Below are 26662 nucleotides of genomic sequence, written 5' to 3' on the forward strand. Positions count from 1 at the left end.
CTCTTTGTTACTAATGTATGACTTTTAAAAGGTGTCTTTAAAAAAAACTCTCCACCTGTAAGCTAAACCAGGTGAGTTGTGCCACTCCTTGACTTTGTCCTTCTATCCTCGATTCTTTCTTCTCGATTTTGTTTAAGTTCTCGTCTTTCTTGGGGTCTCTAACACCTCATTCTCCCTTGACAGTTCTCTTAGCTTTGGCAATGTCCTGAGAAGACACTACATCATATGTCTGCATACATAAAGGTCAAGGGTTAAATAGGGTCAGTAGCGGAGCTCTGGTCTGCCCATCCATCACAGGTAATCTCTTGTCTCTTTTTAATCTTCAACAACCATGTCATCTGTCGTCAACACAAGAGACTTCTGTGACTGTGTCACACTTCACGCACCCTCTGAATCCAACCTTCCTGAGGAAACTGGAGAGAGAGAAAAGTGTAACCTTCTCCCATCCCATGAATTCATCGATGTGACGAAGGACTGTGCAAGGTGTTGTCGATGTGTAAGCAAACAGTCCCCCTCAGCCACTCTCGAGACCTCTCCACAAAACATTTGATCACGGAGGTATGTGGTACAGTCGGCGTGTTTTGATGTTGCGGCGTTGGCCACCCCGATAAGCGCATACCTGGTGCGAAAGGGCGCCTCGCACGAACTCTCCAGCTCGCAACATGAGGACTTGCACGTACCACAAGTCAATTTTTACATCAATGCTTGTTGATTATGATTTCATCTTGAGTATCTCCTTTACTTAGAAACAAGACAGACGGATAGACATAGGTGGACGGACAAGCTAAAGATAGAAAATGAGAGGCAGAAATGGGAGAAAAGATTTTAAAAAACTAAGCATGCACACAGATACGGGTACAAGCAAGCGAAAAATCAACACATTCTCTTTTTCTCGTCAAAACACATACACACACAGCACATGTCTCAGACATTACAATAAAAAAAGAGAGAAAGAGAAAAAATATCCGTGCAATCATCAAATGCCATTCGGGTAGACAGGTAGACAGGTAGAAGAAGTAGGACACGTTGGCTGGTCTCACGGGTACTCGGCGCAGGTATGCAGCAGGTGCTGGCCTGTCGTGTGCACTGGTTTTACTGGGAAAACAGGTGGGTAGGTAAGGCAGGGACTGACCTCACCTGGCGGGCTGACTTGCTGAGGTCACTGCAAGAAAATCTCGCTACGACCTGTGTCCTGTCAACGGTGGACGTGCGTCTGATGTCCATTACTATCGGTAAGTGGGTGTGTGCCTGTGTGTGGGTGGATGCGTGGATGCTCGTATACAAGTAAATAGCCATGTGTGATTGTAAAACGAGGGAGGAGGAGATGGACACTGGCCTGACGTAAAGCTTGTCCCGAGAAAAGCGAGGTCTCCAACACCTCCCTCCCACTCACAACCTGAAAATGTTAGGGGCTGACCTTTACCTTTACCTCATTCGATACCACACTTTCATCGTGCGTTCGTGTGTGTGCGTTCGTGGGTGTGCGTGGGTGTGTGTGTGTGTTTTATAGCAAGTATTCAAATAAGAGAGAGAATCGTGACAATCGTGTAATTGTCCTTCTTTTCAAAAATATTGACAAGAGCGAGGTAGGTCGAAGGTCAAGGGGCATTTCAACTGAAATGTTCTGTACAGCATTATAACAGCCCAACAAAAATCAATAAATAAAATGGCAAAGGTCACACAAACAGTGAACTGAAACTAGTTCACTGTGCCTAGAACATGGTATATGGGTTACGAAGGTGTAACCCAACCCTCTTTTTCTGCAACCACTACTTTTTTTTTTTTTATTTTAAATATAGACTTATAGCCGTTGTGTGGACAGGGAGTGTAGTTCAGTAGACAAATAATGTGCTCCGTCAATGTCATCAACTTTTGGATTAGATTTGCTGGCACCGCGGTCTTATCATCGGTAGTAAAGTTTGTTTGTTTTTTTTATTGTAACACATACACACAGCTATCCGGTTTGTTTATTTAGTGAAGTTTTTTTTTAAACTGGGGTAAAGGTCAAGAGACGAGAGAGTATCGGAGGCTGTTCCCTTGGCCACCTTGTGAGTCTCTTCCCTCGTGCTAGTTGTAAGAAACATCTGTTGAGGAGCCGGAGGACGCCCCTGGCCGTCAACTTAGCGCCATAACACTTCATGTCGGCGCTAAGAGTTTGTGTTGTTTGAATACAAATTTTGTAATATTTTCAAGATTTTGTGTCACAGTAATGATTCATTCACATTTCCACCACACCACCACTAGCCAGCCAGCCACCCAACCACCTAGCCTCTTCACCTCGTTCCCTTACCTCCTTCCCCAGATTTGCAGGCTGGCGGCGTCTGCAATTCATTTCAGGCTTTTATCTATTCCGCCCACCAACCCGTGTTCTGTTGAGATATTAAGTGCAATTTTTCTCTCTTGACTGTTCGTCGTGGCACATTTGTGGTGAAAGGAAATGGTGTTGCAAAGGGTGAATGAAGTCATTTTCTGGGGTCCTGGAACCGTTGGCGGCAGACATGAGGCATCGCATGGTGCTTTAACCTCCTTGAGCTCGGTGTCTAGCACTGTAGACAAACGGTTGGCCAAACATTGTGGCAGAAATGTTGGATTAAGCTTCGTCAGTTTATCCAGAAAAGGATTTTAATTTTTCACAGGCATCGACTTTCAGTTAGAAATCAGGGTTTTGTAATTAAATTTCGTAACATTTTAAAATGTATTGAGTTTTCGTGGTATGATATACAGTGGATAGAACCAAATTGTTCAATGAAACCCATAGGAAATAATTGGATTAATTCAGAAAATGTATTTACTGGCCTAATTTGTATATAATATGTAGAAAAACATGAGTCCAACAAGAATAAGAAATAAAAGTGTACAGTACAGTTACAGTATATTGTGTTTCATTTACTGTACCTGTTATGGCAGGAGGGAATGAATGTGGAGGGAGAGGGATGGTTATTGTCACTGATATGGGCCAGAATGAACGCCATTCGCTCACGGACGTTCGGATGTTCGAGTTCCAAATATTTGTTCGAATTCCAAGACAAAATTTTCTCGAATTTCCTGGTCGAATACCGATTTGGTCGAAAGTCAAGGCGTTCGAGAACCGAGGTATCACTGTATATATAAACACTTGTTCCTAGTTTGTGAAATGTTTAAGATGGTACGATGGAGGAATGGCTGTAAATGTGTTGATCGCTTGATGGATGAAAATGTTTTTTTTTTTAAAGGCTTGGTTGTGTTGAGACTAACAATCGGGGACATTTACACCTAATATCCTTCAGGAAACAGATTGTGATCTACGAAACAGACCTCTAAACACAAAACCTTTTTACAAAAATGACCCTTTTCCATCGTTAACGCCGAAAATAGAACGTAATCAAAGAAGTATAGTTGTCAGCAAACAAAGATGTACAGTTGCAAGCAAACAAAAATGTCTGCAAGGGCCCGCAACTCGGTCACCAGTCAGTTGTGGCCCCTTCCTTTAATTTTCGTAGCCTTTCAGCTGTATATATGTAAGTATAAAGGCTGTCACGGCTATCGGATCGGAGTTTTGTAAAGCAAAAACCTGCAAAACTGTCCTTTCATCTGCTGCGTGTCACTGTCGTGTCAACTTAATAACTGGCGACATTCACTTACCTGCGTGTTGACTGTCTACATGTCACGTGACCATAGCAGGGGATTGTCACAGTGTTGTGAGCATACCTGTTGTTTACGTTGGTCCTACGAGTTACAACTTTAGCTGGCATCCAAGCTGCTGCTGTAGAAGAATCGGAAGAAGGATCGGATAGATGATAATGTGGAGGAGGTCGAAGAGGAGGAGTCCATCGGACCTATGAGAAAAGTCAAAAGTGTAAAATGTTGATAATATACCCCCGAGGGTATTTTTATTTCTCTTTTTTTTTTCTAGTTTCAGTTCTAGTGCGTGCTGATGGCTTCACAAACATCCTGTCACAATAAAGTGACCACGTGACTTCTAAGCACTTGTCGTTAAGACACTACGAGGTTCCTCCCTTGGAAATAGCCTCCGGTTGCATGCAGAACCTGTTTACGGGCTGGGGCTCGGACCCTCAAAATAATACTAATGGACATACTAAACACGAAATCCTGTCCTCTTGACTGAAGTATATCTGAGGAACATTTCAGTCGAACTCCGCTCGCTCCTCCTTCTTTCTCTCCTTGACAGTCAGCTATTTATTCATGATTTATATCATTGTCGTGATAACAACATCAACGGCGGAACTATCTGCTGAGTGCTGCAAACGACTTGTGAGGAGTGTTCACCTCGCACTAATGGAAACGGATGCTTTTCAGGGAAACTGAACACAGGAGCTAATGTACTGACATTGAACTTTTTTTCCAAGTGGTACCGACGATAGGTGATAAAAAGGTTTCTATCTACTATCCACAGCTAGTTAGAGTATAGAGGTATTCAGAATTAAAAGCACTCAACTGTCTCGCAAGTTTGATGCATAAGTTAAAGGTCCACTACAATACAGAACTTTTTATTTTCTAATCACTGTGTAGAACTCAGTACAAGATGTTTGTTTCGTAAAATTCGGGGAAACATGCCCCTTCCGTTCTCGAGATAGGTATCTACAAACATCCCCATTAGCACAAAGAGGGTAGAAACACTGACTTCACGGTTGTAGGAGGGTATGTTTTACATTTCTCGGACTTTAACCAGTAGAATGACGATTCCTTAATCAGGCTACCGAGGGCTTTAGTTACATATTATGAGTCTGATCTCTTCCTGTGTGTGGTTACTATATTGTAGACCTGTATCTCCGAGAAGCACCTGCTGAAATTTATGTTCGCTGGTTCGTTTAACCTACAGATAGTGTCGGTTTACAGTTGAGCAGACAAGGAGCATGTATTTCCTCTACTTCATAATTATAACTCATCCTTCTGTCAACACACCCGGTGTAGGAGTCCGGGTTCTGCGCCAACCTTTGTTCATGATGACCTTAGTGACCGAAGCTGTTGGTGAGCACCACGGCTGTTCCTCCCGCCCACCTCGACAACTCACTGCCTCACTGCTTTAACTACACTACACCCGCCTTCATAATTAATAGAAAAAGCTGGAGAAAGCAGGTCATGTGCTGCATGCATCCATGGGCACATAAATATTGCTATGTGTCCTGAAATGCACACCAACATTAAAAATATTTTTAAAATCCATCAGCACAAGTATTTTTAAAGGTGTGCCTATCGTGTTTCATAGACTACTGTCAAGAATTTTGATGGGAAAAAGCTGCGTGCATTCAACCAAGTCCACATATTTTTGTCGCAAACTAATTACTTGCAAGGGACGATGAGCTTGATGTCTGATGTGACCCTGGGTGGGTTTTAAGTCTGATGACACCCTACGTGCTCACCTGAGCACAGACTATTAGCATCTCGTTACGATCACGTGTCCCTGAGCATACCACGGGGTAAAATACACCCGTCATTTTTTTTTTTTTTTTTTTTTGCCAGGTTTGCTGAACGGCATCTTAGGTTGATAACGAGGCATGTAGTACAATGGTGAGCTGTCACGAGTATCTCTTCTTTTTATTTCTTTCTGATAGGTGAAATCAGAGACTGTTCTATAAGAAGAAAAATATATGCTTTATAACTAAACTTTAAGGAGCTGATCAAACTTTATTGAGTGGCCAATTAACAGTTCATTAAAAAAATTTACAGGCTGATATTTTTAATATCATTTCCCTCATCAGCTAGTTTCATGTTTGGAGAGAGGTGTGCTTTAAGGTTTGCTTTAAGAGCGGAAGTCAAAGCCTCGTTTGCTTGCGATGTCGGCGAACGAGACTTGATGTCTATTTAAGACTAGACATCAAACAATAAAGTCAGTCGCAGCAACACAACTAGAGGCTGGTCAGGATAGAAACAACAACAAATGTAACAGTCGCAGCAGGTAGTGTGGTATTAACTAACGGCGTAGTTGTCATGTAAACCACAGCCCTACCCCGCTCTAGTCTATATATATACTCCCACCTTGCCTTCTCACCGCATATATCTACACATCATAACTGTCGCAATAACCATAGGTTGTTGTCCACCAACTGTAACCCACCCAGCCACCCCTTTCCAATGTCTCCCCAGCCACCCCCACACCCCTTTCCCTGCATTCTTTCTCTCGCTCGTCTCGCCTGTTCACAATCCGTTCCCACCTTGTAACCTATTTTTTGTTTCCCTAAGTGCACCAGGGTGACGGAAGGGGTACAAGCGGCCCCAGCTGTGCGGAGTGCACCCTCTCCCCTCGTATCTAGTATGACAGCTGATGTTGAGGACAGCAAACGGATCCTTAAACTGGGAAAAACTGCTTCTCCACCCCAGTCCCCCGGTTGTGGAGTGAGGGAGGTGAAAATTGTAAATAAATGTGTGATCTACTTCACTGACTTGTCTGTTGGATGGACGTCTACAAGGGGCAGGGCAGCCACGAAACACTTCCATAATATAGGGGTGTATCTATACACCATTCGGAAGCCGTACACATCGCAATAAGTTGAATTAAGCTTTGTAACTCGTGGAGGTGAAAGTCGATTTGTGAACAATACCTTTTCCAAAACAATACAGTTTTTTTTTCATTCCTGGTTTCAAACATAGGTATTTCGTAAAAGGGGTATCTTTCGAAGTTTTCTAGTGATAGGCTTTTTTTTCAGACATTACTTTCCTGCTGACATTATAAGCCTCAATCTTGTCCTGCTAATTCAAATATTAAATTCTTATTAAAGAGTGTTAGGTTTGAAGGCTTTCAAAGGATGCATTTACATGCATTTTCTTCTGACACAGAAAATCTAAACTTTTGCCTATTTTCCATTATAACTAACTAAAGGTTTTCAGTTTAGTGAGCAATCATTATAACTGCAAAAGTCATCAAAAGAATGTACAAGTAGTTAATCACTAAAATTAAGCGCAGCTATATTAATGCCATACATATCTATAAAATACGTATCTATCGTCAAGCTTGATGTATCGGTGCACCTGTGGTGCAGCTCTCGTTCAACTGTACCGTCAGCAGTCACGTCGGGAGGGCGCCTGGCGACGACACGGTGGTTGTGGTGGTGGGTCGAACGGACGTCAGACAGCAACGTGGGTGGACGACGTAGAAAACGTTGGTGTTTCTCGCGGTTGTCGTCGTAGCACCATAGGTGGAGCCACTGCTTAACACTTGGGACGGTTGTTCTGGGGTACCCATCCTTCTGTCGTCGCCACAGGTCTGTACTTACCTTCCTTCCTTTGCACGTGAGCTCTCTCTCTCTATTGCTCTTTCGATTTGTGTTCATTTTGCTTTTCTCTCAATTTGAAACAACTTTATTTATTTGTCACGTTTATTTAAAGGGAAACGCTCGAACGACAGACTGGACTTAAAATGATCGCTACTGATGTGGTCAATCACGGATAAGCAAAATTTTGGTTTGCAGCTCGATGGTTCATTTAAAATCGAGTCTAAAGAGCAAGTCTGGTAATTTAACGTGGCCATCACGTCGTGTTTTCAAATAACGTGACTGAAACGTTGAGCTCGACAGTAAACTTAGTCTCTTGAGTTCGGGTGGAGGTGTTACAAGCGCTGGTTTGATGTGTGAGTGAGTAGTGAAGTTCACGGCGATGAAAAGCAACACTCCACAAACAGCGACAGTTTCAAAGTATAGCTACAGCATGCTTTCACATGACAATCATTGTGAAAGAAGTTGCCAGGCATATGATCTCTGTGAGAAAAATAGAAGAATTCCATTACCATTGTGTGTGTGTGTCAAAAAAAATCTGTATATATATATTTTTTTTTTTTTTTAGTAAGGGACGTAACTTGCCTTGATAATTGCAATAGAAGTTATACAAATGTTCGCACACAAAGCCAGTGATCCACACGCACCCTGCTTGTGAGAGGTGCGACACAAACAAGTCGGTTGACATTCTGAGTAAGCTGTGATTGCCACAGAGTGCAGGCCCTTACACTGCAAGCTATCAATGAAGATCACGTGGACAAACCAGCAAAACTGGTGACAGTATCGCGGCAAAGCTCGACCGACACTCCTCGTCAAGTCGCAACACTGTTGACACTTTTTTAGCATTGTGGGGAAAAAAATTTTCTTGTCCCCTGTCTACGTCACGGATTAGAGTCATTTTGGTTTTTTTTTCCCGCGAAAGATTCCACAAATATGGCGGCTGTTGTGAGTCTGTGATTGTAAATAAACGATCATTTTACAACCCAAAATTTTGTCAGACATGCGTTAAAACTTCAATATCTATCATTTAAGCTTAACTTCGCGATTTGACTTGCCTTCTCCTTTAAGTAAATTATTCGGTAATTCCTTTGGAGTTTGGAATAAAGTTGGTAAATGAACAACTGTCCTCCCTTGAGTGATAAACGCACAAAGAACTTAGTGGTAATAATGATCGGATGTCCAACCTGCTTGCTTACCTTTTTTTGCATTTCTTTGAAATTTTACAGAATGATAATTATTTAACAGATTGTGTTTCGTGTACAGACAATAAGCGATTTGTCGATTTTAAAAAAGGAAACAGCACCCCCGCCCATCAGTGCTTGCGTCGCAGGGAGCGGTTATTGGCTTCTGATAGAACCAGACCTGAATATTTCAAAAAAGATTCGATAGAATTTATTCTACATGTTCCTCTTTCAAACAGAAAGACACGGTACCCATGTCCACAAGGTCCTACTATTATTCGCCACCTCAAACAAGTCCATCTCTGCACCACCTCCCCCCTCAGCTGCCTAGCTGCCTAACGGTAACACCTGGCTTCTATGTTGGCATGTTTCTTGGTGTTGACAGGCATTATGTGGGCACATATGTCTGCAACTCTGACTGGAATTATGTGGGCACATTCTTGGCATTCTGGCATTCTATGAGTTCGTTTCTTGGCATGTCTGATCAGGGATTACATGAACTTTCCTTGACATCTCGGGCATTCTGGGACACGTCTCTCGGCGCCTCTGATTGGCATTATGTCGGCACATTTATTGGTATGTCTGAGTGGCATGGTGTATTCTCGTCTCTTGGCATCTCTGGAAATGCGAGCCCCGTGCAATTACATCCTATTCTCCAGCCCGCCTCCTGGGACACCCTCGGTGAGAGGAGGTCACTCAGTCTGACATTCATTCTGTGACCACGCCTGTCGGCATGATCATCAACACTTTTGTTCCCTGTGGGCCCGTCTGTCACACTTCCTGTCCTCCTCAGAAATGTCCTTTCTTACAGACAGGATCATCTGTGGAGGTGGCAGAGTTAAACATATGAGGCGACGGAACAACAGCGACAGTCGGTTCGTTTGTCTGGACCCAGGGGCATCTCGGTTGGAGAACGAAGTCCGAAAAAATATTCTACTGGAAATCTCGTTAGTCGAAAACCTGCACAAAATGGCGCAAAGGACAACTACAACGCCGATGGTGGGAGAGAGAGAGAATGAGAAAGAATTTGCCTAACATCGACTCTTTATTGCTGAAGAAATAAATCCAAGAGAGACAATTGTGAGAAAGGAAACTGGCTCAGGACAGGTGTAACTGGACTAAATGTTGACGACGAGACAGTCCGGAGATTGAAGCCATGTCATAGGTCACGACCTACATTTTATGTAAATGTATAGACTGTAGGTCCGTGTCACAGGTTATGGGTGAGCTCATAGCCGCACTCTCGGGGTCATGGCCTCAGACATGTCAAGCAACCGTCACGTAGGCTCGTTGTTCCTTGACTATTAATTTTATTCCTACATTCCAGGCCTTGTTGTTGGATTGTGCAACCCTCCTCCCTTCTTAGCATATCCTCAATGTCTCTCATTGGCTGCGTCCTTCGGTGAGGTCAGGGTACAAATTCAGGTCAGTCCAGGTGTACTCTTCTAAATTAAAGAAATAAATTCACGACGCAACGTTCTCTTCTAATCAGCCGATGATAAGAAAACTGTGATGACGATGAATGCTGGAGGTGAGCATGTTTAGCTCGATATAAACGCACTCAGCAAGTGCGCAGAGGTCACGCAAAGGTAGAGCTAATCTAATTGGCTGGCAGTAAGCCAATCAGTACGCCGACAGAATTATCACAGCAAAGCTCGTAAAAGGTGTTGATAGGGATAGACAGAAGAAATTCGATTTCATGAAAGTTCGCAAATTCAGGGAAATTAAATATTAGAGAAAGATCGTATTTTAGGTCGCAAGAGTTGCTTACAATACGTATTACCAAGGTTTGGGCTTGATCGCAATCGTCTTGAAATAACTTCCTTGGTTGTTGTTATCCATGAACCAAGTAGCAATGCTGTAAGGTCACGTGGCCGGATCCGATGGAAGAGGTTTGGCTTGACCAAAATTTTTACATCCCAACCTCGTCGCTATTTCCATCTCTTTCTCTCACACACACAAACAGTTCAACCCGAAAGCACAGGGCACTGAACGGTCATCGATTGACCCCAGAAAGCTGGTCAATGAACGTCAATTTGGAGGATTTTCGTGTAATTCCGTCCCCTGAAGGCCATTTGTCTGCCCTTGTTCTGTTCCTAATAAGTGGCCTGTGTTTGGCTAGCGTTTGTTGATCGGGCAGCAAAGTGTGTCCACCTGGGTTTGAAAATCGGGGGGTTAAAGATCCGCAGTCTGAAGGTCCGGGATCTTAAGACGTATTTTAAAGGTGAATTTTGAAGACCAGTTTCTTGAAGATCCGTGGTTTCAAGATCTTTTATTGAACACTTAAAATATTTGGTTTTATGATCAATGTTTGAACCCCGATTTGAAAAAAAAAATGTCTAGTTGAAGAGGCAGAGATCCGTGGTTTAAAGATCCGTGATTTAAATGGTCCTTTATGCTGTTTATCCCCAACTGGCAAGCAGTAAGGAACACGGTATGTTTAGCAGCAAATTCCACATTTCTTAATTCTTCTGTGAATGAGGCTCTGCGTTCATCCTTGCGAGAAAGCAGCGTGTTCGCGCCGCACGTGCCTCAAGCCCCATGTCACGTGACTTAAAGTCGCAAGGTTTTATTCTCGTCGTCATGGCCGCAGGGATTCAAAGCACAGAACCTGCACCTGCTGCTCTCATCTCTGTCTTCTTCTTTACCCTGTGAGAGTGCGTGTATGCATGTGTTTGTTTGCAAGTGTGTTTATTTATGTGTGTGTGTGAGAGAGAGAGAATGTCTGAGAGAGAAAGAGACTGTGTGTGTGTTTTACTGCCTTGAAACTTTTGTTTATCCTCATCTACCTTCTATCTCAACACCTGTGCAGCAGGAGTCGTATCCCATGAGGTGTCTGCCAAGATCTTCAGGCCACTTTCGCTGTTTACCTGTAAACGTTTTCACGCAAAGGTTTCAAAAGTCACGTGTCCAAAAAAAATCCCATGCGCCGTCTAAACACAGTTCGTTTACTTTCTGACATAGTCTTTGAACTTTTGAACTCGTCTTTACAACTAACCTTTGACTTTCGATAGAGAGTAAGGTTGGGTGAGTGGTTTTTTAACACACCACAGACCCAGTCCAAAGTCAGGGCCCAGGTCAGCACAACATGGAGTTGTCCTCGCCAGACGGCGCTACGGGAACACACGTTGTACAAGGAATAGTTTGTAGAACGGATAAACTCCTTTTGTTTGTATTTCTTTCACGACGACTGATGAACACGTAGATGTTACAATAGCAGCTCAGAGCTTGGGACCAGTCTACTCCATGCACGTGGCTGGCGACAAAGATGTCTGTAGAGGTGTTGTGCAGGGATGTGTAGTGTCTGGCGACAGCTGTTCTGGTTTAACATTTTTCATCTTCTTGCAATTTGATCTCTCTCTCCTTCCTCGTATGCATTCCTTAAGGACGCACGCATACACACGCACGTGCACGCTCAGACATAGGCACGCGCACACAAACATACCGTTCATGACTATCACAATCTGTCGAGTTTAAGAAATTCTGCTGGCTTTTTAATATTTAAGTTGAAGGTTGGGGCAAGCACTTTTTAAAAAAAGTGCAATCATAGAAAAGAAAGCTTTCCAAATCCAAGTAAATTGCAGACACACAATCCTGTACTAAAAAAAAAAAAAAAAAAGAAAAACCTCGGTGAAGAAAGAACTCGATGACATAGAAACACTGGCATCCAGCAATTTGTCGCTCGACCAGCTTCAGCCACTGTCTCGGGACACAGTTTCCTGAAATAATAATCATAATTATTATCATTAAGGGATCGCAGTTATATTGTTTGTTGTTCATTTTCTCTATACGCTTTGAGTTTTTACTCACTCATCTTAACTCTTCTATAATACATTGTGTTCTGTTCTCTGTCTTGCTCTTTATCTTTCTCTAAATTCTGTTTGTTACATGGTTACATGTTTTATTTTGTTGAGTATTGCTGATACTTGAATGTGTTATTTCAAGTTGTAACACAGACCCAGAGTACGAATGTTTTGATAGTGGTTTTTTTAAATCCTGTAAGGTTGGTTACCTGATAGTTATTTTGTTGTCAGCAATGCCACTGGTGAGCTTACATTGAATTATTTGCACGCAAAGTTCGCCTTTCAGACGATCCTGTCCTGTCCTTTGTTGAAGTAACAAGAACAGCAATGGCACTGGCCCAACCCAGCCCTCAACCTCAAGGGTTTCACATGACGAGGGGTCTAAACATTATTTTTAAATATAGATAAAAAAAAGACGAAGAACCGGGTAGTAAACATGGATGGAAGTGGGTGAAAAAAATCTCTTCCCACGAGACAGGCCCGGCCTTTGGGTGAGAGAGAGAGGGTAGGCGAGTGGCAAGGCTCGACCGTCAGAGTAAATAAATATATTTACGATGTCAGCGCAAATATTTGTAACATCGGATTGCAGAGGATGTATTCGTCCCCTCGGAGAAAAATACATCTGGGAGGTCAAAACAAGTTCATATGGTGAATGGTAGCAAATAAAAGTATTTGTGATATCGGAGGCAATAATAGTCGATGGCAGAGGACAAGTAGAGCTCGTTAAACTCCTAGCCCGACTGACCTTCGACCTTTCTCAGGCTGATAATGCCTTGTGGTTGAATGGAGCAATACGATGGTAAATCCCTCTGCGATCAAGTATGTTTACAACTAGGGGTAGGTGATTTTTTTATCTAAAACATTAACCTGAACATTAAAATGTCTCTTCTCTTTGTTTAGTAGTCACTTTTATTCATTTGCAGTGGGAGGGTTTGAATAGCTGTCCTTAAGTTTACCTTTGCTATATTTTTACATATTTTGCTTGTTTGTGGAGTCAGTGGGATGTCATAAAATATGCACTGGATGTGTAGAAGAAAAGAAAAGAAAAACAAACAAAAATGTCACAAGCAGAGGTATTGTAAAGTCACATCCTGATAGGTTTTTGTCCAGACGACACCATGTCAGTGAGTGGGGTCAGGGTGAGTTCGATTCCACCCCTTTATGAACACTTTTGTATTCGTGGAAGAAAGATTCAGAGGCTGATGGACGTCCTCATGCATTAGCTTACTTTTCCTAGGCTTGCTTTTTTTTTATTGTTCAGATTTCCATGACCTGACTTGAATAGAGAGAAAAAGAAGGAATAAAAGACATAAGCAGCTTTGCACGTGTCGACATATCAGAGACCTGGCAGTCGAAAAAACACATGACACATGTCAGAATTTCTCTGCAATCCTTCTGGAAATGCCAATGTCGCTGCTCACCCAAAATCGAAGCCGCCATGATTGCATTATAGATCGCAAGATCGCGGCCCCTGATTACAGTGATGGAGGCTGCGTCTGTTATCGATGTTAAAGGTCACGATCCGGGGGAGAGGGTGAGTGAGTGCGTGTGTGTTGGGGAGGGGAGAGAACGCACGTTTCTGACGAGACCAAAATGAGACGAAAATGTATTCAGCAGCAAGTTCCTCATCATTAGGCTCTATAATTTGAAAAGTTAGACTAACGCAGTCGATTGGCGTGTTTAAACTTACCGTGAACTTCTTAAAAGGTCAAGTGAAATAGGTCAACAACACTGACGTCAAGGCTGTACATGGAGGCTTTTACGTTGTGAAAATCTCAGCCAATGGAAGGGCTGGGAACATATGTTAATTAGGCGGGTCTGTACAAACGTGACGTCACGGTACCGAACTCTGTGCGTGATGATGTTTGTAGGCGTGTATTCTGAGAACACGTGGGAAATAGGGGTGTAGGGGGACTCACCCGGATTTAGGGAAGCAGTATCTTACACTGAGCTCTGTCTAGTCATTGAAAGAAAAAAAAACAGGTTGTGCAGCACTCAGACCTTTACCAGCCATGTCAACCAGTCACTGTCGGAAATGAGATTATGATAAGAAAATTGTTGTGTCAGCCACACAAAAGGGCAAAACACAATCACACGTCTCCGGCCATTTAAATGCTATTCACACATACATGATGAGCATTAATGATGTTTGTATGTCTGTTGCCTCCACTTACAAACTGGAGATCGGGCGTTGTCCACGTGTGTGTGCACTTTACCCTCTCCGCCATTTTAACATTTTTTTCCACCCGCAGTTTTAGTTTTCCTCGCTGCAGTTCTCCTGCTTATCTTTGTATACATTTCACACTTCCTTAGCTAATGTAAACACTGAAATCATTGATAGCCCTGGAATAGCAGGGTTGAAAGGAAAGGGCAAATGCAATGTTTTTCTTCTCTTCGGCTGATCGTCGTCTTTGTCCACAGCCAGCTGCGTTTTTTTGAAAGACAGTCTTATGTTTTATTTCTGTGCACGCCGCCAGATGATTGATAGAAAGCTTTGCAGGCTGTGAATGTCTGTAGAGAAAACTAACATCTGGAAACAAATATACAGTACCTCACAAGTGAAGCAAATAGAACCTTCTAAAACTTTTGAGTGCTCTGTTTTTTTCTGAAATAATATCATTGGAACTGGGTGGGACTTCAGATGTGGGTTTGTGACAATACCTCGTGGGACTTGCTTCTTGGTAGGACGTGTTCCCAGACAGGCTGAGATTCCAACACTGCCACAGTTAGCATAAAGAAAAGAGGAGAGAAAGTTTAATTTTTCCCCCGGATGCAAAAAAAAACAACAAGAAACAAACATAAGAAAATAATTTGTTGATAAATCTTGGAATGAGCTTTAGACACAAAAAAGGTTTTGGATAACTAGGTTTCTATGGGAATATTGTTATGCAGTCAGAGCGGTGTTAATATTCCGCAATCGTATATTTATTAGTCTTGGCATATTGAATTGCAGTGAGGTCGGGGTCATGCTCGACCTGAGAGAAATTTCCAGAACGTGTGTAATGTTTTCTTTGTGCGCCGTGGCGTGGTGTGCACTCCAGCCTGAGGCGCAGTTTGTCGGGTGGGGTGGGTTGGGGTGGGAAGATGAGAGAGAGAGAAGTTGGGAAGTATGTTCATCGCCAGCCAGTGAAGCAGAGAAGGAGAACTGTCGATGTTTACAGAGTTGTTCGGGAGGATGGCGCAGAGATAACATCATATTTCCGAACTATGCAAATGCCTTAAAATGGTTATTTGATATTTTTTCGTGTTTGAAAAAAGGAGTTTCTCACACTTCACCCTTTTTTCGTCTACTGGCTTCTTTCTCCAGATGCTTTTCTCTCTCTCTCTCTCTTTTTCTCTCTCATCCACACACACACACGCAGGCTTGCAAAGGGACAACCTAAGAAATATGTCCAAGATGTTTATCTCCCAGACGACTTTTTGTGTGTTTTGCTTCAGCAGATGGCAGTCTGGTTGTTATAACGACGTGCCTGGAAGGTGTTTTTTTTTCTCTCCGTCCTTTCTTCTGAGCCGAAATGTAAACCGCTGGGGCCTCATTGATAGCAACAGCTGATAATCGTGAAGCCTCATTTCCACTATTGTTTCTTTTTCACTATTGTTGACAGACATGTTGTTGCTTTACTTCTGTAGTTGTGTTTATATCTCAATCTCATTGACCTTCCACAATATTTCCCAGCCATGAGATTAGCCGAAATTTTTTAGACATGCTGCAACAAATATATCAATATAATATTTGAAAATATTGCTCCTGCAGTCTTTCACTGAGCTACTATGATAACCTTTCACTGACGTGCTCCTGTAACATTTATTGTTGTGCTCCTGTAACATTCCACTGACCTAGTTGGAGAATATTTTACTGACCTTCTAGTGCAGTACTACACTGAACTGTAGGACACTAACCCTTCCCTTACCTGCTCCTAGATACTGTAGAGAAAATAGTTTGTGGGAAGACTGAGCATGGAGACATCGCCACTTCAGTGACGGTGTTGGATGTCTCCATTGTCATCGTGTTGTTAGCAAGATAACAATGATTGTACGAGGGCGAGTTCATAGTCCCGCTCTCATTCTTGCTCTTCATGTTTTTGTTCTTGTTTTATCTTTATTTTTCCTCTGTCTCCGTATTCAAAAGTCCCCGTACCCGGACAAATGAAAAGGGAAAACAATACATTCTTCTCCAACAGCCTGTCACAAATGTCCTGTTCACCTTCATGTCTCTCTCTCACCGACACACGGCCTTCACTGGCTGTATGCACACTGTACTCACTCACAGACATACACTTACCTGCGGCCGACAAAGGTGAAACATTGACACGTGTAGGCGACAAGGACCCTCTGTTCACCTGGCTGTCACCGTGTCCCACCTCGTGTCCCACCTTGCGCTCGTCGTGAGGAGAATCACAAGTCGCTCACCTGTCGAGGGGACAGCGTTTCGCTGTGGTGTGTCTTGGTGTTGGTGATATCGTCTGTACATCAAAAGGACGAGACTTCGAGACCCGAGGTCTACCTGTGAGGAGGATCAGGTGAGAGGTCGGACGCTCGCCAGCAGTGAGTGATTGCTCGTGAGCATCATTGTCTTAAAGACTTAAATGATTAGAAATCATGTGTGTACATGCGCTCTTGCATGCGAGAAAGAGAGGAAAGGCGTTTGATTTACTTATCTCCTTTATTTTCTCTTATTGTTTACATTCTCCCCTCCAACATCTATGCTTAGCGTTGGGTTTTTTTTTTCTATTATTTCTGCTCTTTCGCTGTTATCATTTACAACGTAGACGACACGACACCACGACTATATCAGGTGCACTACAAGCCTGCCCCCCCCCCATCTCTCACCCCCCCCCACACACACACACATACACACTAATTACTGTGTGTTGCGCTTACTTATTGTTCCTTCAGCCTAATTACTCATCATTATAACTTGCACTCAGAACTCGTAAAATGAACTTGCACTTAGCGAACTCTCTGAATGCTTATTCAGCGTTAGAAGGTCTGTTATGCTTAATTACCATTCGCGCGCTCTTTATTTGTATATTTATATAAGTTTCTGAGTCATTGGAGAAAAAAAAACTACAGCAAACATGCCACAGTTCCATTTACTGGTTTTCCCATTGTTGAAATCTTTTTGTGTCTCAATTAATTCTCAGGTCATCGGTATTCCAAGATTTTCCGTCCTTACTTGCTTCTTTAAGCTTTTGTCATAATTTTAAACTCCGCGTCTGTCTCTCTTTCTTTACTGTCCTCTGTTCTTCTATCATCATCGTCTTTTTTTTTTTTCGTTGTCTTTCTCCTTATTGTTGTTTAATTTCATCGAGGCTCAAGCCTAAGGTAGAATAAGATGTTAGTAATAACCATGGTGATGATGTTTTCCAAAGCTGTGCTTAGTTAAGGCAAAGAAAGCTGTGTAAAAGCAACACTTGTTTACAGAGAGAGAAGAAAGAACATTCTTTGCGAAGCTTGTACCATTCATAAGTTGGGCAGAAACAACCTGACCTCGATCCTCTTAACTCTATGGCGGCGCTAACAGAAACTTCTAGAAGTTCTAATGAGGATGTCTTAAAGGTTGGGGTGGAATTTTTTGTGACTTTTTTCAACATACTTTTTTATTGTCTATAAAGTACTCGGGAAAGCACAAAAATGTCAACAAACTGTTCTCTCTGACGACCTCCCAACACGTCCTTGACCTCACTCCGCAGGTAACCGTAGCGCCCTCTGTTGACGCCCGCGTTGTAACCTCCCCTGAACGTCAGTGCAGCGTCTGGCAGTCGCACGCCGCTACCCCTCCTCTGTCCCTCCCCACCTCCCACCTACCCTGTCCGCATTGTTCTGCTGTCATACGTTGCTGTCTTTTGTTGTTTTTGTAACCCGCCAGTAGATGAATACGAGGCTGACTGCTGCTTGTGTTATTTATTTTGTTGCTCCGCGAAGCGTCGACAGACATGCGCAGTTCATGGTGGATGCTCGCACTCGCAGAGTGCTTGTCTGTCAGGAGGAAGAAATTAGACACACGCGAGTGAATTACATTCAGAAAACGAAAACCAAAATATTAAAAAAATTGTTTACACTTCCCTTGGGGTAGGTTTGTATGAGTGTACAAGACCAATAACATCTACTAGTTACAGTAGAGTACGGCGATGAGCCTCGTTCTGGTATGTCGCTGGTTCGGTACGTGTCGTCCACGTAAAAAAGTGAATCAGTGCCACTTTTTCCCAGTGATGTCGATATTTTAGTCATATAAATGTTCTTATGTTGTCTGTGATTAATTTTAAAGGCGACCACTATACAAAGATTCATTGTTCTTTTATGTGTTTGGGTTAAAAGTGCTCCCGGAAGTAGGTTGGCAAAGGCTTTATTTTTCTTTTTTCGATGAAGTGCGAAGGCAAGAAGGACGTTTAAGGACATTTATAGGTAAACCTTGGTATACCAATCCACAGCATTCTTAAATATAAATGCTCATAATACGTCATAATATAATATGTATATATATATAGATACTACTTACAAAAAGTTATGGGCAAGAAACAGTTTCGGATACGGAATATGAAGTAAAGAATGAAACCGTAAAATGTGACTGTACAGTGTGAGGTGTGACTGTACAGTGTGAGGTGTGACTGAACTGACCCACACACTTATCGTGCTCTCACGGCATTTGCTTGACAGTGTCGCACAAAAGCTTGACTGAAATCGCGGAAAATAAACTGAACACTGCAACCACACAAATTGCATTGCGCACGTGCAAGCTGTGAGTGGTGTGAACACTTTTCATCGGTTGTTTAGCAGGGAAAGGGTACAAGCTTCACACCCCATACACGGGATAACGTATGAACGTGTAACGTAATGTTGCGCACGTGCACGTGTGATCCACCCTCGCCATCTGTCCAACCTTTACCCTCACCTTGCCCAACAAACGTCATGTGCTTGAGGGTTGAGTTGCGGGTCTGTCTGCGTCCATGTAAAAAAAAAAATTTACAGATTCCAAACGAAATCTTTGAGATCGACACAAAATCTGTTGATATGACCTTTCACACCTTTTCAACCCTTTCTCGCTCCCTTTCCTTCTGTTTGTCCTCTTCTTGTTCGTTCATGCTCACGCGCTGGTCTACTCCTTGCAACTTTTTCACAACTGTCCCGATCATTTATCTCCCTTTTTTCCGGAAGTACTTGGGATAATGAGCGGTACGTGACTGCGCCGTACGAGGCAAGATGAAAGCGGCGTGAAGGTTAAGCCCTACAGATGGGACTGACTCGCATGAGAACGGCAGTCACTCTTGCACATCGTCCCCGAAACTTTGGTTGTGGGAGTGACCTCCCCTAGATGATCCGTCATTAAAACATTCATCTCCCCTCTCCCTCCACACGTGTTGTTTGTTTGTAATCCCATGATTCCGTTTTTTCTTTGTACTCTGTGGGTGGTAATGGAATTTTTTTTGCGTAATGAAAAATCGTGAGGATGAAAAGTATTAGCTTTCCATGATGTGATGAATGTCGGTTTCTGATTGGGTAAGGGTCATGATTGATATCAATTCACGAGTTCTTGTATACAATATGTAATGACAAATCGACTCCACTTTTTTGTAAGAAACTAATAACCTGAGAACACCTTCAAGCTTAATTTCATATTCGGGTTGGCAAAACCCGTTTTGGTCGGGTGGCCCTGTCCCCATTCATGATCTTTCGTTGCACACTTTCCCTGACCTCATAGACTGGCTTGTCTTCCCTTGCTTGGCCCGCTCGCCACTTGCAGCAGTCGCCGCGACCTTTGCCCCGCCTGCAGTGCAGATACCGCATGCCGCGAGACGACGGCGGGACTCTGCCCCTAGGTGTGACTAGGCTCAGTTGGCCACACTCTGGACTGGAGAGTATTAGGTTCAGTGGACCACTCTGGACTGTGAGTACTTCTACAGTCACCTCTACTCCTCGTGATGTAAGTCTGTTTCTCTCGTGCGTATGGCGCCTGTATGTACAGCACCACGTGGCTCGTGTCATTTGAGATTCACTCGCACCTTCCATGCTCTCTCTCTTTGTGTGAGTGTGTAGACGAGCTTGCTAACACTTTGTCGACGCCTTTAGATTTTGGTTGGTGTGACTTATTTATTTTTGATTCATCGATTTCAACGCAGGTTTGTTGCCCATTATTGTTGACGACATTTTGAACCAGTATAGTACACATAGACTAGTAGTGTATGCAAGTAGTTCAGTTTAGAGCAGTTTATTTTATTTGAGCTTAGTCAGGTCCACTTACCGAGGTTCTTCTTCAAAACGTTGAATCAAACATTCCACGTCTACACTAATAAGAAGCAACGGAAAAGACGGTAACCGAAGGTGTATGACGTCACGGAGGGAATTAAGTTGAACAGTGAACCCGTTAATAGACTGAACAATCACCAGCGCGCCATCTGGCTGTGAAGATGACAATCTCCTGGGGTGAGGTGTGATCACCTTTCACGATGCTGCGCAGGCTGCTTGACTAGGACATTGTGTGTTTGTTTAAAGTTTAAAAAGTAGACTTGTTTTCAACAACAACAAAATTGTAGAAAGAGTTCAGATGTCTGGTCCTGCACGCTTCGTGGAGAGAAATGAGGCCACACTCGCTGTCCACGGACTCACCCCACCCCTCTGTCCTCCTCCCCACCTCTGTTCTCCCACAGCGCGTGCAGGTTGTCGCGTCGCTCACCTTGTCTGTCCCACATCGCCAGGTGCGTGTTGCTTCTCACGTGCACCAATAATCAGTCCAAACCTCGCACACCTTTATACAAAACCTCTAGGTCCACTAAGCTAATTATTTCTGTACTTATCATTTACCTAACTTTTCTGTATCGGCTCGGTTATCTTATGTGTTTATAGCTCTCTCTCTCTCTCTGACCATTACAGTGATGATTGTGACACCTGTTTCACCTGTTGATAGGTCTGGCAGCTGTTCGGCTGTAATAGAGCTGCTGGTTTGTTCGTTCTTCTGACAGTTATGTCCATTCTAGAAAAACTTCCAAAATGTCTTGACATCGCTTCTGGTTTCGCGTGGTGTGACAAGCAAAGTAACCCTAAACTTTACACAATCCTAACCTAACCCTAATTCTAGCCCATTTTTTCCATTTTGTTTAAAAAAGCAACAAAAACGAGAAATTCAGATAAGAGAACGATTTTTTCTGAGCCTGTTCACTCTTTGTGTTCCTGCAGCCTCATAATCCCGTTTAAAGGCGTAACCTCCTTGGTCACAGCCTCGACTTTCGGCGCTGGTTTTCCCTAAACAACGGGTAGGAGGGATGGAAGAAGGGGTAGAATGGAAAGAAGAGAGAATATAAAATTGCATGATCCATGTACAGTGTGGTGTGAAGCTTTGTGGTTAGTGCTGCCTTCAGTACAACGATTACAACAGCAGCATAATGACACAGGGACCGGCGGTGGGCAGGAGAGATAACTACTTCCCCTTGAGGCCTTGCCGCCCACTTATCTTCGCCAGCCACTCATTACGTCACTCCAGCGCATGCGGAAAAGCACAGGAAGTGGCAGGTCGGTTCCGAGGGAGATAACTCGGTGCCGTGAGGAAGGGGGTTGGGGGCTGGAGGGACTGTGTGGCATCTGCGCAGTGTTCGTACTGAGACGCGGAGGAGGAGGAGAGGTGAACTCACCTTTACATCAAGGTGAAGCGGTGCTGTCCGTTGGCCGGTTGCTGGCAGGCTGCTGAGGAAGTGAAAATATTTGTGATGCGACTCGTGAAGATGTGAGTGAATGGGTGAATAGTGTGCACTGATATTACACAGTTCAGCTACAGTGAACATCAGGTGTGGTGACCGGTGCCTGCATGAACAGTGAGCTGACAACAATGGCTACCCTGTGATTGAGTCTTCTTGATGTGATGGCCAACACGGGTGCTAGTGGTTCAGGGTGTCGTGGGTTCGGATCTCGGGTCTGGCACACCATGACCTGAATGTGTTGTTCGCTAACAAGTGTGTGTGTGTGTTTTTCTTCACGCTAGTAGTACTCTAGCCGACATAGTATCAGGTCCCTCGTTCCATCAAATCACCTGCATTGTTCTATTTTCAGATGACCTTTGACATATCAGTAACTGCGTGCAAAGCGTGAGGTAACCAACTACTCACCATGGGCATGGTTAACAGCATCTACTCCGCCATCTTTGGCGGAAGTGACGGCGACGTGGTGGACCCTGCCACAGGCCTGACAGCGAAGGAGAAGGAGGCCATCAGAAGCAGCTGGGCGCTGCTGGCCAGCAAGAAGGCCCTCAGAACCAACGGAGTGGAGTTTTTTGTGATGTATGTACTATTTGATTTCTACACTCAATTTAAAAATCCAAATACAGTCCTACATCACATGGCAGCAAGGGGAGGGAACTAATACAGTCCATCCTTTCCCGGGCAAACCAGAAATCCAACCTTTCCGCTTTTTACCTCCCCTGATAACTCGGGTATCCATTTCTGCTAATGAAGCTGCTGGGGTGGAGGAGAGGGTTTTCCAGCCACAGGCGTAGGCGACCTTAATTCATAAGAGCTTGTCATGCTCCCTTTGAATAATGGTTATGTTTATTTGTCTGTTTAGTTCATAAGGTTTCTGTGTACATAAAATTTTCTCGTTTTAATTTTTAAGCAGACAAACAAGAGATGTTTTATTATCTCCTTTTTGGTAAGTAGGTTTTGAACTAATTCCTTTGTCCATTTAAACCTGCATGGATTTTTGTTTTCTCTCCCAGTTTGCTACTCTATATTTTTCTTCACACCCTCCCCTCTTCACCCTAAAAGCTCACCTGACCTATAACCTGTGCCCATTCAGTTCTCGTCCTTTTTCTAAATTTGATTTTCTGTTCATTAAAGGCAATAGGAAATTGGATAGTGTTTTACAAGACTATTATTTCCAAGGAAAAAAAACAACTGGGGGATACCGACACCAAGATAGACCACAGGTGAAACGGTATAGAGAGAAGGGAGAACTGGGTGGCGAGATAAAGACCACGAAAATAGGTCAGAGCAGGTCGAGTTGTTTACCTTTAACCTTCGTGTTCGTGGATAAGAGGTTTGGCGGCAAGGTGGGGAATCGAGATACGAGACACAGGTAAGCTAACCCGAGCAACGTGTGGCAGACAGGTGACACTGAAAAACCTGAACACGAAACTGCTCGGTAGCAAGATAAGATAACATAAAATATTGGGACGTCAAGAATTTCAACCGATACAAATCTTGCATTGACCTTTACCCTGTCATTAGAAGACAAGGTGCACCCCACGAATATTTTTAGCACCGAAGGTGAGCTCGTCTGTTTGTTGTGACGTCACAGGCTATTTACGGAGTACCCCGAGATGCAGAACTTCTTCAGCGCCTTCAAGGGCATGGACGCCGCCACCCTGCGCAAGGACCGGACGATGTACTCGCACTCGCTGACCGTCATGTACAGCTTCGCCTCCTTGGTCGACAACCTGGACGACGCTGACCAGCTGGCTCTCCTCGTGCAGAAGATCGCGCACAATCACGTGGCCCGTGACGTAGGCTTCAAGTACTTTGAGGTGAGCGTCCTTCCTTATCGCCGAGTGTCAGCCACCAACGGCAATGAGTGTGACTTGTGTTGCTCTCATTGTTTTCTTTTGTTCACTTTTATTATTTCTCCTTTCTTTTATTCATTAAAAAAAATTCTGATTTTATTTCTTCTCATTTTCTTTTTCGCTAATTTTTTTTTTTTACAGTTTTATCCTTGTTTTCTTTCTTTATTATTACTTTTTATCTTTTTTGCTGTCTCGACTGGCCATCTTTTCCTATTTTTTCATTTAACATAGAATGGCAGTTTTGTGTTACACAAACAAGCTTCTGCTGATCTACATATAAATAAATAGAAAGTTTGCGATGTAAATAAGAAATTTTTGCCGCAAGAGTTTTCTACGTCTACTAAAGGTTTCTGTACCTTCAGGTCAGGGGTGGAGAACCTTTTTTTTTTTTTTAGAAGGACCATTTGGAGATTTTTAACATAATTTGTGGGCCATACAAAATTATCTACTGCTTGTCCCTCAAAATTTATCTTTCTTATAATTCGCTGTTGCTATGAAAAATGCTCGCATATTGAAGTTCGTTCCTCACCTGCTGTGGACGGTCCAGTGGGCAACGGTTGTTAGCCCTTGTCGCTAATACAGAGAAGGTTGCTGTCCTGATTCAGCTCTCGTCTCTATACAATTCACCAATTCATCCCATCCCCCTCGCCTGCTACATACTACCCGCGGGTAGGACGTTTCCCACCCCTGCCTTAGATCGAGCACTCGAAAGTACAGCGCCCTCTTCATCACCCATAGTAAACCTTTCTTCTCCCTGTTGCTGCTAGCAACAGCAGGTGCACTGTACTTTTCTTCTCTCGGCCAATAAGATAAACTTTATTTCCACCAGCTTCTGCTTTGCCATGTGTTTCAGCAACTGGCCGCAATGTTTCCCAAGTTCTTGGATGCTCGTGCCGGCTCCAACGCCACTCCCTTCATCAAGCAGTCGTGGAGCAAACTGCTCGGGGTCATGAACTCTCTTGTGAAGGCGGAGGAAGAGCGCCAGAAGAACACGTGACTGCACAGCTGTACCTCTGACCTGCAGGTTTAAATTCAAGTATCATTGTGACTAATCTGGATGTGATGATCAAATGTGAAGTGACCTCCAGTTCGTGATGCTGCAGACAGTTGAGTAGAGTTCATCGTTCGGACAAATCGTGGACCGGAAGGAGACCAAACAAAAAAAATCTTTGCGGTTAAACATTCACTTTGACTCTTACCGAAACGGTGTAATAAGTAGTACATTGTCTTCATACCTTTATTATGTTGGAATATAACCTAATATCGCTTTTCAAAACGTATTTCATTGGTTTCTTTATATAATAGGGTATTTTGTTTCATTCATTCTTCGTCTTTTTGCTCTGGTCATTACTACATACTGCTGGTATTTACATCTACATTACCATTATAATACCTTTGGTCGTCTTCTACAGAGGCTCATACGTGTATATAAATGTCTGGAAATGTCTGGAACCGTATTCACCCCATGACATGGACTTGACATCGTCTCTAGAATCCGTGACGACATCGGGTGTTGGCAGTTGTTGTTTGTAGACTATCTTAATGCCAGAGCATATCGCCCGTTGTAGTGTTACATATGGAAGTATGTTGTAACCACGTGTGACAGGATTCCAGTAACTAAAGGTGCAGCTAGACAATGAAGATGTTGCATTCATCGTCACTACCGATAATAATTTTCTTCCCTGTGTAACATGCCTGTCAGAAAGTAAATAAGTGAAACTCCTGTTTGCAAGTGTTCGAATGTTTCAGCTATGTGATAGTTTTGCCTCCCTCCCAACAAACACACACACACACGCACAGTCTTAAATTTGTTGTTTTGTTTCCCAAAAGGTTTCAATCCGATAACTCTCACTAATCACCGTTCAACATGTACCTGCTCCTCTGTTTTCTTCATTTTATGGGCGAAGCTTTTCCGAACATTTTGCTGTTAATCGACATTTTTCCAGCAGCTTTCATTGATTCTTTTACTTTTAAAGAAAACGCGGATCTGTACTTACTGATGGCGGCCTGTGTTTACTGACAGGGACCTGTAATTATTCTCACTCAATCACTCTTGTCTTACCCCCTCTCTCCCACCCCACTCCACACGCTTTTTTCTCTCTCCATACTTTTACTTTCCACAGCAGCGGTCCGATGGACGAATCAAACGCTGGTGATCGAAACTCGGGAGTACCGTGGGTCCTGGGTTCAGATCTCGGCTCTGGCACACGTAACATTTCTCTGGATGTGGCATGTTTTTTACAGGGTGTGGGTCGCCTTGCCAAGCTTAATTCAGTTATTGTTCACTTGCAGCTGAAACACTTTACAAAATAATGGGTATTCGGCCTAAAAGTTTGTTCTCTGTATAGAGACTACAATGGATGGATTTTTTTTTTCATTTGACCAGTGTGCGTGCTGAGTGATTTGATAATTGCGTGAGACATCTTGTCACTTCCCATTGTTGAGCAGGTGGTGAGTTTACCTCTGTTCTGTTTTCTGTAACTACTTTTTTTACTTATTGGCTTGCTTCCGTTTGGTGATTATTTTCTGTAGTTTCGATGTCATAAATTCGATTGTTAAAATCCTCGAATTGTACATGTATCATCCAGTGTACATCAGTAAATAATAATATACAGAGCTTTCATAAATAAACGTGCTTTTTGGTAGACATGTCTCCTCTGTTCACTTGTGTTGCTGTGTTCGTGGATGTGTTTGCAACAGTTTACGACGCTGTATCCATACTCTTATTAAATTAACCAATGAACACTACTCGCCTAATGAAGAAACAAACATTTTCTTAACTCGTACATTTCATGGCACGAAATTTTCCACGAGCAGTTACAAAAACAGAAAAACATCGACTGTAAAATGTTTAAAGATTGCTGATCGACAAAGAAATGTAAAGAAGAATAAAGTTCAGTCTGCAGCACAACAAAGCCACTCAGCCGT

The 26662-nt window shown here is 43.2% G+C and overlaps 1 protein-coding gene and 1 long non-coding RNA gene across 9 annotated transcripts; one reads left to right on the top strand and one right to left on the bottom strand.

Annotated features, from left to right (window-relative positions):
- The first annotated feature begins 1090 nt into the window (after positions 1–1090).
- LOC112564138 (globin-like) lies at positions 1091–26381 on the top strand. Of its 8 annotated transcripts, XM_025238748.1 has the most exons (5): positions 1097–1232; positions 6978–7199; positions 22231–22457; positions 23473–23698; positions 24588–26381. In XM_025238748.1, the coding sequence occupies exons 3-5, from the start codon at positions 22288–22290 to the stop codon at positions 24729–24731; spliced, it is 540 nt and encodes a 179-aa protein (XP_025094533.1). In that variant the 5' UTR covers positions 1097–1232; positions 6978–7199; positions 22231–22287; the 3' UTR covers positions 24732–26381. The 8 variants fall into 8 exon arrangements, with proteins under 8 accessions (XP_025094536.1, XP_025094533.1, XP_025094535.1 ...); XM_025238751.1 differs by lacking the exon at positions 6978–7199 and having other exon boundaries at positions 1091–1232; XM_025238750.1 differs by lacking the exons at positions 1097–1232; positions 6978–7199 and adding an exon at positions 16582–16712.
- Positions 10349–16608, bottom strand: LOC112564140. Its single transcript, XR_003099156.1, has 3 exons — positions 16475–16608; positions 15572–15899; positions 10349–12108 (listed from the first exon to the last, which is right to left on the bottom strand). It is a non-coding gene; the product is annotated as an uncharacterized LOC112564140 (long non-coding RNA).
- Positions 26382–26662: the final 281 nt, after the last annotated feature.

The sequence above is a fragment of the Pomacea canaliculata genome, linkage group LG5 (genome assembly GCF_003073045.1).
Source record: "Pomacea canaliculata isolate SZHN2017 linkage group LG5, ASM307304v1, whole genome shotgun sequence".
Taxonomy (NCBI): Eukaryota; Metazoa; Mollusca; class Gastropoda; order Architaenioglossa; family Ampullariidae; genus Pomacea; species Pomacea canaliculata.